The following is a 20,504-nucleotide window of genomic DNA, read 5'->3' on the forward strand; positions in this document are numbered from 1 at the left end:
TTCAGTCTTGTACTCTTTTGTTTATATTTCCTGCATTAAACTTTGACCAATCTGCTTCTATTATGCGGGGCGGGGCGGGGAAGTGCTACCGGCTACTGATTGAATTAACAAATATAGCACAGGAAGGAAAAAGCACATTTTAATCATCTGTGCAGGCCCTGCATTTATGCTTTAAAGCACTATTAGACTCAAAGTCGATGAGGAAGTGCTAATTAACCATATTGATTCTATGTAATAGACCCTGTGCTGCTAGTAATGAGGGGCATTTGGACTTAGGGCAGTAGATCAATATTTCTACACTTGCATTAGCTAATAGCATTGTTGCCATATTCTATTGTAATGCCCAGAATATATTAATAACAGACACACTGTGCCCTTAAAGCAGTTGAACTGGAAAAGGTCTAACGGGCTTTCAAAAAATCTCACTCCAAAATTACTGGAAATTCTGTCAAGCAACTCCTTTAGTCTATGTGACTAGATAAGTATCTTTGTGAACATAACTTATGGAAACTCTAAGCAATAAAATATGAGCTTTTTGTGGCAAAAGCATTGTGAGAATTCTAAAGCATTTGCAGAATAGCAGTAGTAGCTTTTTTCCTTACATACATGATTACTTGGATCCAACCCATTATAGAACACAAGCCAGGCATTGTTCTAAATCGTGTAGCCGCATAACAGAAATAAGCTTAATGTAAAACTATTCAGATTTAGTATGGTGGCAGCCTGCATTCTGTTTGACTATAATAGTCCCCCCCTGTCTGTACCTTGGTTCAGCAGACTGGCAACAAAACCATCCTGTTTCGGAGGTGGCTCTGTAAGGATTACTGTGCACACCACAGTGGCACTATCACATATACTGGACTCCACTTTGGTCAATTTTCTCAAAAGCATTGATTACTCCTCATGTAGACTGATCACTGAAGAGCTGCTAGGTGCAGGGCCCTGGGCAGGGAATAAGTTGGACTAAAATAGACCAGCTACTCACCTATAACATGGGGCCTGCTTTAATTTTTATGGATTGTAAAGGAAGAGGAAAAGGAGACTAGGGTTCATACAGTCTTTGTATGAATTTGTCTTCTGTATTTGTTGTCCTGTTTGCATCTGTTCTCTCTCATTTTCCCTGCTTTTCTCTGACCTAATCCACATGTCACAGCAGCAATTCCTGAGTTGTTTTGTGACATGTAAATCCAGAAACTCAGGGTTGTTTAAGTGATAAACAACTCATAATTTCCAGGTTTGCACATCATAGAACCCAGGAACATGGCATTAAAAGGGAAACAACTCGTGTGCTCTGCTCATCCTCATAGTTCCTGGGTCAAACCACCCAGGAATTGCTGCCGTTATGTGTGAACCAGGTCTCTGTCTTTCTGCTTCTCACACCCAGACAGCACAAAGAAAATGGTTGTGCCATTTCAAGTGGCCTAGAATATAGCTGCATGGTAACTTGAAAATGAACATCTTAGTACTTGAAGAGCTTTGCTGGTTGCCAGTTTGTTTCTGAGCACTAGTTCAAGTGCTGGTATTAAACTTTAAAGCCCTTAAATGGCCTGGGACAAAGGCATTTGAAGGATCACCTATTCCCATATTAAGGTCATCATCAGAGGCCCAACTCTGAGTGCCTCCACCTTGAGGTGAGATGGATGGTAACCAAGGAGAGGTCCTGCTCTTAGCGGCCCCTTATTTATGGAATTCACTCCCTTCACCAGTTTGCATGGTACGAAATTCCATGTAGTTTAGGCACCACCCTAAACTCTTGAAGACATCAATGCTGCTAGAAAATGGTGCTTTAATTGTCTGTTGTTGTTTTAATCACTGTTTTAAAGACAAGTTGTAAACCACCTAGACCATATTTTATTAAATAGTGGGGGAAATGTTTTCAGTAAACAAGCAAACAAATAATACGGCAGAAAGGATGCCATGCTGCTGCTGTTGGTATCTATTTTGTCCATTTGATGATTGGCATTCTTATATTAGAAAAGCTCACTGACCTGAGCTACATATTATTGTATTAAACATTTACAGTGATTTGTCAGAAATGTAGTCTTTGAAACAAGCACGTTTTCAGAATACAAAGGCATGGTATATTTTTTTGTTACTGCCAGGCTATCTTGATGTGAGCAAAAGCTCATGTCAAACTCTGCAGTATCTGAAAAGTCTTGTGTCTCTCAAACAAATGACGATAATACAGCTTTACAAGGGAAGGGGGGGGGGGGGAAGAGCCCTGGCTCATCTTGTAACAGGTAACAAAGCCTGACATATGGCACTGTATTTACTACAAAGGAATGTGAAAACTGATTTTTTTTACCAGGCAATTATTTAGAAAAAAAAGAACACTCATTTTTACAGCACAATCAGTTGCAGCATTGAAAAGGTGGCGGAAAAGCACCAGAAGATAGAACTGCAGATGTATGTATCAGGATCAAAGTCAAGACGATGGAAAAATTATTGCAAATTCAGATCTCATTTGTAGCACTAGGAAGCCTCTCTTGTTTGGTACAAAGCCTGTCTAACTACAGACAAGGACTGTAAATAAGGTAAAATAAACCGAATCTGTTATAACTGTTTTACTTACAAAGAGTAATGAATGTTGGGAAACATGTTTTTGGAGGTGGGGGGGGGGGAAGGTCATACAAGGTAAAATAAGCCATTGCCATGATAATGTAAAAAAAGGAAGAAAGAAAAGCACATTATGCCAGGCAAACTACAAAAAGGGTAATAATCACACTGAGGAGTTTTTCCACACCTAAAGGGGCTTGAATCAGCTTTTCTTTAAAGCGGTCTAATGCAAATGTAAACCCAACCTTGGCCAGGATGTACTTTCGCACAGGGCACAAATGTAAGAAAGATTCAGAAAGGCGCGTTTTAGCTGCCTGTGGGAAGACACCTGTTTCCTAAGTCTCTTGTGTTTGGATTCCTTCCTGTATGGATTAAACATCAGGAACTTTGTGGTGCAAAGATGAAAGGAGGGCACTCTGATACTGAAATTGTTGCAAGGATTGATCTGAAACTGATCCCAAAAGCTTTTGGGGGGGGGGGGCAGGGGGAAGCTTTTTAGCATTACAGAATTTTATTATTTATTATTTATTTATTTAGAGTATTTTTATCCTGCACCTCAGCCAAAAGGCTCTCGGAGCGGCTTACAATGTATCAATAAAGAAGACAGTCCCTATCATCAGGCTTGCATTCTAAAAAAAGACATGACACACAAGGAAAAGTGGATGGGGAGGGAAGAGGGAGAAAATGAAATTAAGGAGACTGTTTAGGCTGGTGGGAAGGCCCTGCTCCGTCCTCTCATCTCCCAATGGAGGGGCAAACCAACAGCTCCTTCTTCCCCACAAGGTGAAGATGGCAGTTAGCCCTGGGGGGGGGGGTGTTTCCAAGTGAAGCAGGCTCTGATGGTGCCTGCCTGCTCCAGTCTGCCTCACATATTCTTCCCCATAGGGTGAAGATGGCAGTTAGCACTGTGTGTGTGGGAGGGGGGGGAGGTCCAACTCCTCTTCCATTGTCCTGTAAGAGCTACTCCAAGCTTCTTGTAAAATACAATAAAAGTACTTGCCCTCACAAAGAAGTGATCTCTGGAGTTCCCCATAGGAAAGCAAGCAGAGCTGCAAGCCAGATCTCCAAAGCAAAGTTCATGTTCAGAACATGTCAGTCCACAACTGCCCTAGAACAAAGAGATAATGATGAAAGCCCATAGAATGAAACAAGGCAACCATTAGGAGAGCTTCTCTTGTTCACTGTATCAAATGGCTCCACTTTTAGAGTTTACAGTTGCCTCTGGCCAGAGTTATGGATACACTCCCAGATGATGAGAGTGACCTCTGATCTTCCTCAGCCTGGGCAGAAGAACATTTAAAGGGTGGGTTAAAGGATACATTCCCATTTCCCTGAGCTAACTTTTCTTTTAAAGCAAAATATTGCAGCTAAGGGGGATGCTTGTTTGCAGGCTGGGTGGGTTCTAGAATTTCTTTCCCCTTACCGATGCATGAAATGAAATGATGTCAAAAGACATGGGAGAGGAGAAAGGGAAGTAAAGCAATGCTTTGTTTCTGAAATGAGAGATTCTATTACTACCCAAGTGTTAGATCAATGTTCTTTTCACCCAAGGACGAAATCCAAACAGCCCTTAAGCACGACTCCATTTCTGAGGTCAATTGTGAACACCCAACTCCCTCCTTTTCCCGTCAGGGTCCTAGTGATTAAAGGTTTCACTCACCAAATAGCCGTCTCCCGTCTATGTCCTTTCTTATCACGTCTGATTGCAAATTGTTGTTGCCTGTTCCCTTCCATCTGTTGGGTGGAGTCGATTTTGTAACCTTGGCTCGAATGGTCCCGTCAATTCGGTCTCCATGTCTGCACAGTGCACGATTCAACCTACTAGAGGCAAGAGAAATCTCTTGGCGATCGCTTCCTCAATCTAGGCCCTCCGTTCCACTGGCAGGCATGAATCCGACATGGGGTAGATCCGAGTCACGGTACCATTTGTTAGATCAATGTTCTTTTCACCCAAGGACGAAATCCAAACAGCCCTTAAGCACCACTCCACCATTCCAGCGACAGAGGGTTCAAAAGCGCTTTATTGATTAGTAATCAAGGCCTGGTCTCTTCAAAGGGAGCAATCAGACAAAAGACATAGGGAATACAGTAGAGTATTTGAGCCTGCAAGGGGCAGGGCCCAGTTGCAGCATTAACCAATCAGAACATAACACTGGGGCATAGCTAATTATGCTAAACAGTTCTGTAAACAATACCTTTGGCCTGACAGTAAGTTACAGACGTTAACTTTGACACAGCAGAGCACTGGAGCCAGGGCTCTTGTTTATGTTAGATAAGAGGGATGCACTCAAGGAGACATTTCGCATACAGGACATCATGACATTTTGGTTGGTGTATTTCACAGTTTCCTTTTAAAAATGGAGAGACTTCAGCTAACATTAGACGACTATGCTAACACAAGGATACATGCTCTGCTATAGAAATCCTAACTTCTTATCCCAAAGTTGGGGTGACTAGTTTCGCACTGGTAAGATTAATATATTCTGCATATGTTCAGGGAACACACACTCTATAATTGCTGATGGGATGTGGGACAGTAGCAATTCCAAATAATCAGTGTTAACTTCAAAAGTCTATTCTCCAAATCAAGATTATATTAACATGCTAAATGTTCTATTGGGTATGTCTTGCTAGAATAATATCTGTGTATACTCATGTGTGTGAATTCCGATGAGATTGATCTGAACATCTTTGAATGCACTAAGGAACTTATTTTTTAAAATATCACATCAACATCAAAGACAAGAAAGAAAAAATGACTTGCTGAGGCAAATGATATCACTAGAGATATTTTGCAGTCTGTTTTACTTACTATGTTTTGCTTTAATTGTGTATTTGATTTGCCTTGTAGACTATTGGAGGAAAGGCAAGGTATAAATCAAATACATAAAAACAGGAACCGGGACCACAACAGAGGCAACGAAGATAATAATAAACACTTTTAAGAGCGATGTGGTAACGGTGCTATTTTGTTAAAGTCATGCCAGATTTTACCCATGACAGTGAGAGCATACAGATCATCAACTACCATCATGTGATAGGATGCGGCTTCGCCATCATGAAGTAATGTGAATGAAGCATATTCCTTTAGGTGGCCAATTCTGGATGGGACGCCACTCTCCTGCTTTCAGCGCCCATCTCTGTATGTCATTTCAAAAATTACACAGGAAGTATCATCTTAACAGCTTCTTTCAGATGTGCAAACTTTACTGATATGTATTTTAGTCAATTAAACAATTAATTTAGTCAATTTACACAAACTTATATGTAAAAAAAAATGTTCTAAAGCAGGGGAGGACAACCTGGTGCCCTCTAGATGTTTTGGACTATCACACCCATAATCTCATCATTGGTCATGCTGGCTGGGGTTTATGGGAGTTGTAGTCCAAAATATCTGTAGGGCACCTGCCTACTCCTAATCTAAAGCATTTAGGTGATGCATGAATGCTTGTTAAGGAAGACATCTTGGAAAAGATACACACATGGGGGAAAACATACTTTCTAGCCTGTACTGAAATGTACACTGTTTGAAAAAAATGAGATGATCTTGATGTGTGTAAATTGTCATAAATGCTCAGGTTTATTTTAACATTCACTACTTCTGCTTTCATCAACATAGTACCCTCTAGTTCTTTTAGACTACAATTACTATCAGCCAAGACAACTGGCCATGCTGCTGGGGTCCAACACATCCACAGGTACCAAGTTGAGGAAGGGTGCACTACTCAAGTTTTGAACAGTGCAGACAACTAACATCAATAACTAAGGGAGAATTCACTGGATATTAAGTAGGGGTGGTTTGCTGAAAGTGATTTTAAACACTCATCAATTTAAAAGGGCAGATTTTTAATACAAGTACTTATAGAGAGAAGATGGCAAGTGTGATTTTAAGAGGCATTTGCACCACCATCTTAATCATTTTTAGTTGACTGTTTTCATATGGGCTTATTGCCAGGAAAGACTACATAGTATTACAGTGCCTTAAAATGTTTTCTGCCTTCACAACAAATAATGCACCTTAGAACAGTATCATTCATGACCCTGGAATATTCATACGTGATACTAAAAGCCTATTTAACACTTTGGAGACTAAACATTGCAACTTGTTTGAACACTACTTCAGCCCATCAGTAGAATTAAAAGAAATTAAGATTGGGTGGTAAAAACATCTCTATACAAAATATGATTGCTACTCTCCTTTCCCTTTTTTGGCCTTATGCAGTCCAAAAACAAGCTGGCATTGTCCATGGGTAAACATGCCCGCTTGTTTTGCAGCTACACAGGGCTGAAGGATTTAGTTGTAAATAACTGTTGCAGGCACTCAACTGTCTTTATTAATGGGGAAACAACTATGAGAGGAGCCATTGACTTAAGCTTCATACCTGACAACAAATGCCAGGTTGCTTTTGTTTACTTAGATTTTGTGTCACGATAAAAATATTTTGCAATTTCAAAGTGTTAAATATGTTGTGTAAATTAAATGGCAAATATGCCAATTAACTTCATTTTAATTCCAGGTTGTAACACAACAAAATGTGGACAAGTCAAAGGAGGGTGAATAGTTATGCAAGGCACTATGTCAACAGATTGGTTGAGTAGAACCGCTGCTGTAAATTTCAAAGCAACAGACGAAGCCTGAATTTAAGAATTAACGTTTATGATATGTTGTTCCACCATTTCTTGCAGATCCTGCCTCTTTGTGGTCCTCAGCTCTTGACCTTCACTTAAATACGAAAGGCTCTGCAAACAAGCATGATGCGAGAGGCATGAATCTAGCTTTCCTAAAGTTATACCCACTTTGTATCTGTGCAGGAAACATGAATAAAGTCACATTTTAAGCATAAGAGGAGAGTTCATTAGTTCTTAATCGCATGCATAGAACAGACACTGCACACACTGAGACTTGCAGAAAAAGAAAGTCTAATAGTGTACAAGATTTTCCTGATATATAATTTCAATATAGGAAAATGTTACTTATTAATCAGGACCTAGGCCATGCACTCACTCAGAAGCAAAGGCTTTGAATCAAATTTTATAGTATGAGGTAGATCAACATATAGGACAATATTTTTTTAATAAACAGTGCTTAATAAGTTACTTATCAACACAAACTCAAATTGCTGAAAAACATACACAAATGGATTCTAAACAGGCAAATATAAGAAACAAGATTACTCTTACAAATAAAATATGAACTGCTATTTACAAAGTTGTATGTGCATACTTTTTTATCAAAATGTCAGAAAAAAACGACATGTGCTTCATGGCAACAAGTTTAACTTAGAATGTGGAAATTCCTTTACTGTTATAAAATGTCAAGAACCAACCAGTAAAGCAAATATAAGTCATTAAGATTATTTTAATCCCTAGTTCTAGATATTGGAAAAGACGTTCTAAAGCATAATTCCAACTCGGCTCTTTCTTAAAGTTAACATGCCGATAAAGAAGAAACATCCAGACCCAACCAAGGTTAGTGCTGCCGTTTTTAAAAAAGTCATCTTCCATCGGCCTTTTTCCACCAGAGGTTGTATTCGGCAAGGATCATCACTCTGTCCTGTATGTAGCTAATACAATTTAAAGGGAAGGAGAATGTTAGGACTCTACAGTATAGTACAAGATGTTTAAATTTTAGGCATCTATAACATTTGACATGGCTCAGATATAAAAAAAGCACAATGGTAAGATTCAGTGTTAAGTCCTACTTAAAAAAGGCTCATTGAAATGAATGCGACTTGGTTTTGTGTATACCTAGAGAAAGGCCACATTCTGACATCATATGGTTTATCTTGACATATATATATATATATATATATACAAGCCACACATGAACTACAAAATGGACATTACTATGTGGGATTCTCTAGCAATCCAGGGTATGGAAGGTTTGTGAAGCTTCCAGCATTCAGGGTTGTATCCCAGGATAAGCAGATTAAATTAAACAATTCCCCTTACTTCCCTCCCCATTTTTCTTTTTCACTCCTATGGTATGTAAGGAATGTAGGCTATTAGGATTGACAAACATTTGTATTGCAGTTTAAAAATATACTCTAATGGGAATCTTATGGTCTATTACACAATGAGCCAACGTATACTAAAACTAGGTTGAGCAAGTGGTGGCCCTGCAGATGTTTTGGCCTACAACTCCCATCGTTCCTCACCACTGACTATGCTGGCGAGAAAATCTGCCTATTGTTTGGCAATGTTTTTAACTATTCTATTTGTTAAATCATATATACCTTTTGCATTAGTGTTTTTAATTTGTTAGCTTCTCCATTCAGATCTTCAGCACTGGAAATAAGGTCTTCACAAATTTTAGCAAGGCTTTCAGGTGGACTCCATTCAAGAACCAACTAACAAGAAATATAAAATTCCTCACTTGAAAGACAGTTTACAAGCTAGCTAGAGCATAACTATTATATACACTGGTTTGTATCCATTCTGCAGAAATCATTTTCATCTTAATGCAAGTGCCAAAACCAAAACACAGATTCTGCTTGCACAATCCATTAAGGATTGTGCAAGGTATTGCTTGCACTAGTTGTTCTGCTAAAGCTTGCAGAACTATTAGTGGAACAACACTATCTCTTGCTCTTCTGCTAGCTACTGGATAAAACTTGTTAACTAGAATTTAAGTGAGGTCAGCTACACAAAAGATACATTTGATTCTAGTCTAGAGCTGTTTGATGTGCAGATAATGTGCAGATAATATAGCTTAAATTTGTCACTGAAAAAATATTTGTTACTGTTATATTTGTTATAGATTTCTCTGACTTGCTATAGCATATGGCAGAAATAAACTACCTTACTAAGTGATATTGCAATGTTCATGTAGACGACCAATGTTCAAATTGGTCACAAGAAAACAAACCTTGCAAAGTGCCAATATGACAATGTATTTCAGTCCCGGCCCATGTAAGGCTTTATAGGTTAAAAACAGCACCTTAAATTGGACTTGGAAACATACAGGTAGCCAATGCAAATGGGCCAGAGTTGGTCTTACATGTTTGGATCTTCTGGTTTCTATAACTTTGGTCTGAGAGCACAGCATCCTTGACTTCCCTTGGCACAACACATTTGATCCAGGCCAGTAACTCTGGTCTTGCCAAATCTTAGGTCTGGAGAGGACAGGAAAACTCTCCTCCCTCACTGCTGCCTTCCATCTGCTCAACCTCTTGATCTGCCTCAAGTTGCTGTTGCTGGGCAGCCTTGAAACCAATGACAGTCATGCCTTCTTTGTCTGCCATGCCGTTAGGCTATGTTACATATGCACAATGCCTCCTGAACAATTGTGTGCACATGGCGCTGAGGAAAGGGAGCAACTGCAGAGGACTTGGAGCACCTCTATGTTTCCCCCATCCCAGGCTAAGCTTCTGTAGCCTGAGAATTATTTTAAAAACATTTGTTCTGATGCTGCGTATGTTTGTAATGGAAAGATGCTGAACTGACAAAACAATTCTGATTCTATTCCAAGAAAGAGAGAGTTGCTACCAGTTTGTATTGGACTGCCTTAAAATAAGAAATAATTTTAAGAAGGAAGATTTTTCTTTAAAGACAGACAGAATTAAGTGAGCTTCAACCCTAAGGTGGTACTTCAAGAAATTATATTACATTATGTTACCATTCTGGTAAAATATACAGTAACATGAGTTTGTTATTCTGAACATTTGTTTTTACACAAATACCTTTTGAGCATTTGTAGGGAACTGATTAACCGCACCCTGCACAGCAGTTGTAAGATGAATACATTGTCTGTTTAGTTTCATGAGAAAAGAAAGAAACTCATCACCACTGTAACAAACAGAGACAATAGTTACATACTCAGTTTTACAGAAATAGCTCCAAAACATTTTCAGCATCAAGAAGACACAAGTAAGTAGGTGTTAGGTTCTTTCTAAGATTAGGCCTTTTGGCTAAAATCTAGTGTGTAGATTAGGCCTAACAATGTAATGCAAATAATTCTATAGCTAACATTGGACAGCATCCAGAGAACTGCAGTTACCCATGCCCAGCAAGACTTTGGAATTGTTTCTCCAAGAGCGACCACCCACCCACCCACAATACACAGCAAACCACTTAGTTCTTTTTTTGTGTATAGCCTCCCACAGTAAATCCTCTGAAACTTCTTGGAGAGGAGGACAACAGGTTCTGTGCCCCCTATATTTTGAAGATGAGCAATTGCTGCAGCCATTAGCTTTTGCTTGTGGACAGACCTGAAGGAAGGGAAGAATCCTGCTTCTGTAACTCCATTAAAAGGCAGAGCCTCCTTCTTGTCTTTAGTTTCCACTAAAACGTTCTTCAGAACTCTTCTGCAAAGAGGTAGGGCCCTACAAAGGCTAAGTTTCCTTTGTAATAAGCAACCACATTGTAGCATTTTAACTAGAGTGAGCATCCTGCCACTGTGGTTGCAGCAATAGAACAAGCTGCATAAATCATGGAATCCTGTGTGGAATCTTAGAGAAAGGTATGTCTTATATAGTTTTGATAAACTCCTAAGTAGGGTGAAACTATCCAACACTTAGTTGTTGTTGTTGTTGTTATCATCGTCGTCATCATCATTATTTTTATTACAGTAGTGCTAGAGAAAAAAGATGCTGCAGAGGAAGCCCAAAACTCCAGAGCAGTGGCCTCATAAGGCTTCTTTAAAACTGCTTCAATGCGCTTTTCACCGGATTCTTAAAGCAGAGCATCCCGGTCCTTGGGATTCCTGGCTCGAGAATAAGGATGCCACAGGAGGATCGTCCAAGGGGGCCTTAAGTTCTTCCAAGTTTTTTTGTTTTGTAAATTTGAGGGGGGCAGGGTTCTTCCTTATTTGAGCATTTGGTCTGCTTTTGTTGAAGTTTATGTATAATTTTTAGAAAACTGTATTTTCACGCACACACTTCATATGCATGCACTGAAATTGATATATTTGAATTTATGTACCTACAATAAAAGAAAAAACGACCTTCCATAGCTGTCTGTGGTAAAAAATAATACCTTTGTGTCAGGTTGGAGGTGTTCCTGCTTTGGAGGGGTACATTCCATTCAGCTTTAACTAGATTTTCCCAAAAAACAAAGGAAAAGGAACCTCACAATTAGCTGGCTTTGGATCTGGAAAGAAGGCAAGCCTTCTAAAGGAGGATTGGCTGGTTCTTGAGTGGGGGAGCAATTTTTCAAAGACACCATGGTTCTGGAGAGAATAAGTAGGAAGTCATTATTAAAGAACCTTATGTTGGAAGGTTCTTCCACCGGAGCCATTAAATACTTGGGACAAGGGACAGGTTGCCCACCATGCTCTAGAGTCTTGACAGATGGACACGGGGTTTCAAGATTTCAGGCAGGATTCTTTCCAAGCCCTAATGGAGATGCCCAGGATTGAATCTGGAATGTTCTGCATGCAAAGCAGGTGCTGTACCGCTGAACTATGAACGCACCCTGAAATTTTCTCATGTGAAGAAGCTCTTCTAGTCTTATGATGCTTCCCTTTAGTGATGAGCCTGAGCTGGGGTAAGACCCAAGGAGAGGATACACAATCTCATCTTGCTCAGCCTCTGGTTGATGAGTTGCATTAGGGTTGGTTGCTACAATGGTGTCTGCATCAGCGGGGTGCAGGCATCAGCTTTTGCCTGGACACAACAAGCTTCCCAATAGAATCCTTGCAATCTGAAATGGCAATCAACTTCTGATTCAAGCGGGGGAGGTGCGTAATGAGCAGCAGTTTGGGTCCGAACAGGATTTACTGACCATTCTTTTTCCTTTCCAGATTTGGAGCTTTTCTTGTTTGTTGGCACCATCTTGTAGCAAAAGAAGCCATAGGAAAAACAAAAGCTCTCTCTTTTTTAAAGTGGAGAAGAGAAATACTGGCAAAGATGAGAAGAGAAACTCCAAGGTTTGTAGAGCTAAAGAGCAGGGAAAGATAAGAGGCCTAAGGAGAGAATTTGTTGAAAGAGAAACTAAATCAAGTTCTGTCCCAGCGGAGGCAAGGGACAAACTGGCTAGGAGCCACAGAAGACAAGACTAAGGCAAATGCTTGGCTACATGTTCCTTGCCTGTCGCAAGCATTGGGAGGAGTTAACCAACAGTGAATATCTCCTTCCACCAGATTGGAAGGCACTTCTACTTATGGTGGTAGTGGGGGTGTGGAGACAGTGTTGCCTCCGCTATCCTCCGCAAAAGTCTGCAGCTCTCCACTTTACAACCCTATCTGTAATTTCAAACTATGGTATTTTGATGCATATACTGCGAGTAAAGCAAAGTTAATGCAGTAATTCATAATCATGAATCATAATCATTAATCAATTTTAAACATCAGTTTATTTTTCGTCTATTATGTCCTATGCAGAAAAAAAATGATTTGAGACTTCTTGATTGCGCATCGATAACTACTATTTTTATTTCTTCCTGTTAAAATATTTTTTCAACTAATTAGTCACCATATTTGTTCAAAACTGGTATTTTACCTGAATTCCAAGTTTATCACTCCAGACAACTCTCCCAATTTGACTTCTTCTACCTGAAGTTCTTTAGCAGCATCTAAGATTTTTTGTTGATCTCTAGTATTCATAATCCCAATCTAAATGAGAAATTTAAAATCTCTGAAGGAATTTAGAAAAAATGAGAGTTTAAAAAATATAAGTGCTATATTAATAAAGTTTTAATCATGGAAGTTTTAATTCACAGTTTTAATCATGGAAGAGCCAAGTTAGAGGCCTTAGGGTTGAGAATCCTTTATCTCAATTTGGCCAAGAGAGGGAACTAGACTAAAATTAGACATACATAAACTCCAATCTCTCTCCTATTTTATTTTTTGTGTTTAGTTCAATAATTTCAAGCTATGGGTAAACGTTCCAATTAATTTCCAAAGAGAATGCTGAAAAGGATTTTGAATAATTCCAGATGGCATACTATACAGAACAGTAAACACGTACTGTCTTCTGATGAAAACATGTCATAAAACGACTAAACCACATCTGAAAAGACTGCAATTCTTTTCTGAAAAAAGGGACTGCAGGAGAGGTACTTCGCTGAGGTCAAACTATGACTTTCAGTCAAGAAAAATATTCAGACCTGAGTGTCTTGATTTATCAATGATCAGCCCAATATATAGATTCTGAATAATGCAAGTTCAACAGAGATTCTGGAAAGTCCTCAGTCGTGCACTTTCACATGAAAGCATGAAGAATATGCACATGTGGATAACAAATACAGGATATTTCATAAGTTTTGCATATTAAGTTCACCATCTCCACTTGGGAGACTATGGCTATCGTCTGGACAATGTATGAAATCTCTCAGATGCATTAATATTCTCATACATCTCTTGAGACTACAAACGAATACAGACTAATTTCTGCATATTCTCCATTCCTTTATATGAATATATATACCTGTCAAAGTTAATTTACATTCTCCATTCAACTCACATTTCCAGTACTTTCAATTATTGACAGCAGAGAACATTTTAAGCCTTATAATTATAAAATTGTTTATAACTGAATGTATAAACACACCCTCATGTGCTAACACTTAATTTCTATCACAACACATGGACAGCCTGATCTTTTCCAGTTCAATACAGATACATTTAGGAATTCAAGGTATCTGAAAGAGAATACTCTTTTTCCTCTATAAAGATGTACATCAGCATTAAAATTGGTATATGAAATAAAAAATAGAAACAGTAGTATAAAGCCAACCTGTTTAAAGTCGTCTTTTCCCATCGTCAAAAGCTGTCTTAAAGCTATCCCTCTCTCCTGTATGATACAAAATTGTTTTCTCAGAGACAACACTATGGCTGCATTTGGACATCACTTTAAGCAATGATGGCTTAAATATGCTATTCACAGTAGTTTATTTTGAAAACAAGCTACTGTTATCCCCACACAATCAGACAAATTAACTACGTTGCGTAGCTTAAGCTACTCTGCATAATCTGAGTCATCCCTCCACCCCCATGTTCTGCTGCAGTCCTCCCGAACCAGCTGTGGCATTGTTTCACTCATTGACAATATTGCAGCAGCCTGTTTTAACCTTCCACAATATCCCAATGAGGGGGAGAGCTGTGGAGTAAAGTAGGGGCTTTACTCAGCACTTCCAGCTTCACCCTAACAAGGGGTGGTGGCTCTAAAGCGCTGGACTTTGCAGAACCAGAACAAAACTTCATACACAATCTTCCCTAGTCCGGAGGCACCCGATGCATCATCAAAATCCTGTGCAATTTCACACAAAGGAGCAAAACCCCTGGGTGTGCCAAAAAGTGATGGAGCAAATAAAATTTGCAGGATTGGGACCAAACTTCATACAGTCTCCCCTACCAGGGGTGCACACAAGGCCCACTGAAAACCCTCTGCACTGACAAATCCAGATGAGCAAAAGCAGGACAAAACTTCATAATGATAACTCTGAGCAGCTGCTACCAGCTGACCAAAATGGTGTTTGACATTGGGGAGGTTGCAGAGTATATAGCCAGAGAAATGATTAGGGCAGGGTCAGGCTACGAGCACAATCAATTGTTAGGCAGATCACAGAAACAGGAATCTGTTGGTTGGAGGAAAACGACTGCAGCGGTTTGACCATTCTTGCCAAGTGGCTCTATAGGTGACCAAAATAAACCACTATGACTACATAATAACCCATGATCGATTAAATAAACCCCAACAGAAGACACAACAAACCATAATGGGTTAAATAAGCTATCTTGGCTTATTTAACCCATCATGGATTATCGTGATGTAGAAACCCAGTTATGAAGTCACAATTTAATTATTTTCCACCCAACCTAGGTTAATATTCAGAATACACTTGAAATTTAGATCCTCCAAAACAATTTGAACATTAATCTAAGACCTTTATTAAAAAGGCAACTTGAGTCTTAAATCTTAACAGTGATGCTCAGAATTAATTACATGGATACAGAACATATGGTGCTATCCATATATGTTGTCATTAAAGAAATCTTACCTTCAGTACCTCTGTTATATGTTCTAGCTCAAGTCCATGTAAAAACACTTCCAGGTCACCAAAAGCTGCATAAGAACTACACACATACATTAGTTCATTATAAAAATATGAATAATTAGAACATGTGTTTAAACCAAATCTAAAAGACCTGAGATCAAAAGGTCTGAGCTTATAAAACCAATTCTGACCCACTTGCATTGACTGCCTATATGTTTCCAAGCCCAATTCAGGCTGATTGTTTTAACCTAATAAAGCCTTACATGGCTTGGGACTGCCATATCTGACAGAACGCCTGTCCTGGTCTGAACGTACCATGACACTATGACCAACATCTAGGGCGTTCCTCCGAGTGCCATCTCCAAAGAAGGCTTGGAAGGTGGCCACAAGAGAGAGAGGGCCTTCTTGGTGGTACCCCCGCCCCAACTATGGAATGAGCTCCCTGCTGAGACCTGCCTGGCGCTGACACTGTCATCTTTTCGCTGCCAGGTAAAGACTACCTTTAATATCAGGCATGTAATCGTATATGTTGAGGCATCTATAACTGCTGTCTTAAAAAAAAAAGCCTATTTCCGTATTTCTTTGATTCTAAGACGCATGTTTTTCCCCATATAAACACCTCTAAAAATGGGGTGCGTCTTAGAATCGCGGGTGCGTTTATTATTTCTAAGAATCAAAGCTTTTTTTTCTGTTGGTGGTACTGAAATTAGTGTGCGTCTTACAATCGATGGTGTCTTAGAATCAAAGAAATACAGTACTATTTTTTATTTATCCAATACCACTTGGGCTGAAGAGCAGATGGTATCAGGTGTGAGGACACTCTTCAACATAATCTAGCCCACAGATGATGTTCCTCACCCCAGAGCTAGATAGGTGTCCTTCGCTATGGAGGGAGAGGATCTCAAAAAGGGGATTTGCATATGTCCTCTTGCTTACTAAAGACTGGGATTAGATCCAGTTTTAAGTGTGTGTAAAACTGGGCTGGCAGAAGCAGACTGTCCCTGTCCATGGCAGCCCCTCCAGCCCTCTGAAAATGCTACACAGTGTGTTGGGAGATCTTGCTTAATGAGCTGAGCTGTGTGTGGGGAAAACAAGAAAAAACCAGTGAACGAAATTTCTGTGAGAGGAGCCCTTCTATCAACACAAGGCAGATCCTTGATCCAACTCCAAGTGTTTAAATCTGTACAGCAGATAAAACATCCATAGAGTAATACCGTTAAGTCTGAGTTACTATTCTATTTCTTTTACCTATTTTTATTTTTTCTAACTGCATCAGGCACTGATTTTAAAAGTCTGCGAATAGATTCTTCTTTAGTTAGGTCCTGGAACTTTCCTTGGAAAGGATTTGCTGTCAAAGAAAGTAAACTGAAAAGCTAAGAGAATAATAAAAATGGTAAATATTCAACCAGGGAAAAGATCTGATACATTCAGTAATATGTTCATTACACAGCTGTGCAACTGGAAATTCAACTATAATATAGTAACAATGTGCCCTCCTAACGCTAACAAAACACTTACTATTAAGCTGTCATTTTAGAAATAAGAACTTGAAAATACTTTTCAATAGTGACACCCAAAATAGCCAAACAGAGAACGATGAATTCAAACTCATCACAAAAGATGAAAAGGATTATGTGAAAAATAGAAATACATCAAATTGTATTATTCAGGGTCAGGATGAACATAAAGATTTCACCTGTCAATTACTGAGCAAAGAATGTTTTGTAAAATATAAACAATAACTCACATACATAGATGTTAACTTAGGTTAAATTAGTAAACTTTGAGTGAGAAATCGCTTTGCAAAAGATATACCATATTTCTTCGATTCTAAGACACACTTTTTTACCCATATAAACATCTCTAAAAACGGGGTGTGTCTTATTTCTTAGAATCAAAACTTTTTTTCCTGTTGGTGGTACTGAAATTAGTGTGCATCTTACAATCGATGGCGTCCTAGAATCGAAGAAATACGGTATACCAAAATTAATTGTACCTAACTTGAAAAGCTTATGTTTAGGTTTTTGTATGAGTGTTTTGATCAACAAAGATATTTTAAAAGTCAAGATTTTGAATTCATATTCATGAAACAGCAATTGGTATTGACATATTGGCAGGGAAATAGCATTGTAGAAACTGTATATGTATTGTCTGATTCAGGGGTCAGATAGTCCCTTTGATACTGAAGCTCCTTACCTTTGATACTAACAGACAACTCAATACAGAAGTCTTGGCAAGCACAATGAACTCAGTAATACTCTCAGCAAGGAAGCTTAAGAAATATAGCTTTATTTTCTTTTAAATACTACACTATTTGCCTGCAAGTCCCAGGTAATTAAGCATGTTGTATGAATTTTAGGTATTTTTTATTTAATTTGGAATGTACTACATCAATAGAAATAAATGCAGATCTTCATTAATAGAAACATTACTCAAACGTGCATCTGAATACCTAGTGAATGAAGATATATTTTGATAAATTATTCCTAAAAAATAGTTATGGAGCATGTTTACAAAACAAAAGAATTGTCACTAATAAGCTCAATATTACAGATAATGCTGCTGAAAAGACAAGTACCATGCTAATACTAAATTATATCAACTCTAATGCTTAGAATGCCTCTTAACGTAGGAATGGGAAGTTAAGCAAACTTATGAAAATACAAACATTTCAACCCAAGTCTTGATATCCCATATGAAATAATACCTCTGAATGCTTGTTGTTCTTTGCAATTTCTCCTGGTGTCTGTCCATCTTTTGTTTGTATTGATTTATCAGCTCCAAGTTCAAGCAACTTGAACACTACTTTTTTATGTCCCTGTCGTGCTGCCCATGTTAATGCCTGTAATGATTTTTAGTTATTTAAAATTAAAGAAGAAAATCAATTTCAACGTGAGTTACTTCTGAGTGCTTGCACCCAACCTGCAAGACCTGTGTATACCTTATTTTCCTTTCACATTTCAGTTCAACATTGCCATCTCCCAAGCTTAAAATAAGTCTGAAAATTGGGGGAGTTGGGGATTGAAAAGAGAAGGAACAGCTGAAGCATCTGTGGATTTCCTGCTGAAATCTCTCACTGCTACATATTCTGGAGAAAGGGGAGGGCCTCAGGAGCAGGTTTTTCAAGTGTCACATAGAAAGGTAAAGGTTAAAAAGCCCTATTCCATGAACTGAACTCCAGTCATGGAAGTTACAGTCCAAACCTTTGTATATACTCTCTTATATAGATGCTATTCTTCAGATGGATCAGGCATTCACCACAAACTAGCATCTGTGTCTGCATAATGAAACTAGTTTTGGATACTGAATTCCTGCAGCATGCCTGAAATAGGCTGCTGTATAGTGCAGTAGGGGCGGGTGTGGGATTGTAAACCAGCAACTGTTGTGTCGTATAAATTTTCAATGCTGAAAAGGAAACTGGTGTTCTGTATAAAAACAGCTTTATAAAAATAAAAAACAGAAGTGCATACAGGCAATCAGAATTAGGGACATCTACTTTTTTCTCATTTTAGTAAAGGGTATTAAACCTTTCCTCCATCCTTCATTCAAAAGCTTAAAGGAGAAAGATGCAGAGAAACAAGGATTTTTTGGTACAATAAAATCTGTGAAGCACATTTCAGAAATCTTTGAAATCAGTACTGCCAAGATATTTAGAACATTTGAAGAAGCAAGCAGATAAACAAATTATTATACAGAAAGCTTACAGTGTAACCGCTTTCATCCTGGACATTTATTTCTGATCCATGAGCAACGAGAAGAGCAACGATTTTAGGGTGGCCTTCACGGGCTGCATACATTAGTGGAATCATTTTCTTCCTAAGAAAAAGCCCATAATACCTGTTAAAGTAGTGATGGCTATTAAAATAGTATTTTTCGAGTGCAAAAGGCTGTTTTTCAGTCATAAAAACTGAACAGCGAAGCAATCTGCTGATTCTTTTGCATCAGACTTTGATGTACAAGAATTATAAACTATAAATTGTAATGTTTGATAGAATGAGTTGCAGGGTTGCTGCTTTTAATACCAGCTAATATAATTAACTGCCCTACATGTCACTTAAATGTTTCATAACCATAGTATCATTGCAAAAGTATGGTACAATGAGTCATAAAAATAGTACACCTGAAAAGAAAACACACACACACACACCAACTTTGCTTGTTGCATTTCACTGTTTACACTCTCTCTCTGTTTCTCTCTCTCTCTCTCCATATATATATAAAGTGGAAAGTATGTGTGTGTCACGCATGTTCCAAAATGTTTACCCACTTCCACATATGGTACTGCCTTAATGCTGTTCACCCAGACAGGTCTTCGTGTCCATGGATCAGGGGGGGAAAAAACCAATTTACTAACTCAACCAAACTAAAATAACCAACCAACCTGAAGATGAGTAAGTTGCATAGAAATTTATTATATATCAAATAAATGTTATAAACATTATTTACGGACCTGAGCAATGCCAGGCATATCAACTAGTATATACATAACATTATGGGTAAGTATTCTCAATGTATGAATGAATAACTTTCTAGACAACTAGAATAGTTATTGTATGCTGATTAGTAGAGCTAAAAAGCCTAACAGCAATATCTTTTAAATTAGCACTGTTAGTCATATTTCAGACCACTAGAGGGACACCTAAAACACATATTGAAAGTTGTACTTTGTCTCAGTATAGTTTTAGCAAATGGGCAGTTCAAGCCTTTATTTCTAGATGACATTTATTTTGTAGAATAAGAGTAGAAAAGTATAATAAAGATTTATATAAATGTGAATAAGCTAAAGCAACTACAGAATACCATTCTATAAAACTCCAAAGTGACAATTCTCCACTTAATGATGGGATCACTAATGTCAATGGAATTACACCAATGTAAATTTGGATCTGCCTTGTATATGTATTGTAGAATATGTATTGAAGTGTGTAGAATTGATAAGAATTTACTGTAACTTATTGGTGTGACTAGTTCTGTATGCACATGTTGTGAGATTACTATGAGTAATGGAATAT

At 38.4% G+C, this 20,504-nt stretch overlaps 1 protein-coding gene across 1 annotated transcript in view; it reads right to left on the minus strand.

Moving 5' to 3' along the window:
- Positions 1-7,880: 7,880 nt before the first annotated feature.
- Positions 7,881-20,504, minus strand: part of ASZ1 (ankyrin repeat, SAM and basic leucine zipper domain containing 1) — a 28,689-nt gene continuing 16,065 nt past the window's right edge. The window contains exons 5-13 of the mRNA XM_063135003.1: positions 19,197-19,308; positions 18,200-18,334; positions 16,741-16,865; positions 15,496-15,571; positions 14,232-14,288; positions 12,996-13,108; positions 10,239-10,344; positions 8,793-8,906; positions 7,881-8,120 (exon numbers count right to left, since the gene is read on the minus strand). Of these exons, the coding sequence (XP_062991073.1) occupies positions 7,950-8,120; positions 8,793-8,906; positions 10,239-10,344; positions 12,996-13,108; positions 14,232-14,288; positions 15,496-15,571; positions 16,741-16,865; positions 18,200-18,334; positions 19,197-19,308 (1,009 nt within the window). The 3' untranslated portion in view covers positions 7,881-7,949. The remainder of the gene's footprint in view (positions 8,121-8,792; positions 8,907-10,238; positions 10,345-12,995; positions 13,109-14,231; positions 14,289-15,495; positions 15,572-16,740; positions 16,866-18,199; positions 18,335-19,196; positions 19,309-20,504) is intronic.

This window comes from Elgaria multicarinata, chromosome 9 (genome assembly GCF_023053635.1).
Source record: "Elgaria multicarinata webbii isolate HBS135686 ecotype San Diego chromosome 9, rElgMul1.1.pri, whole genome shotgun sequence".
In the NCBI taxonomy this organism is placed as follows: Eukaryota; Metazoa; Chordata; class Lepidosauria; order Squamata; family Anguidae; genus Elgaria; species Elgaria multicarinata.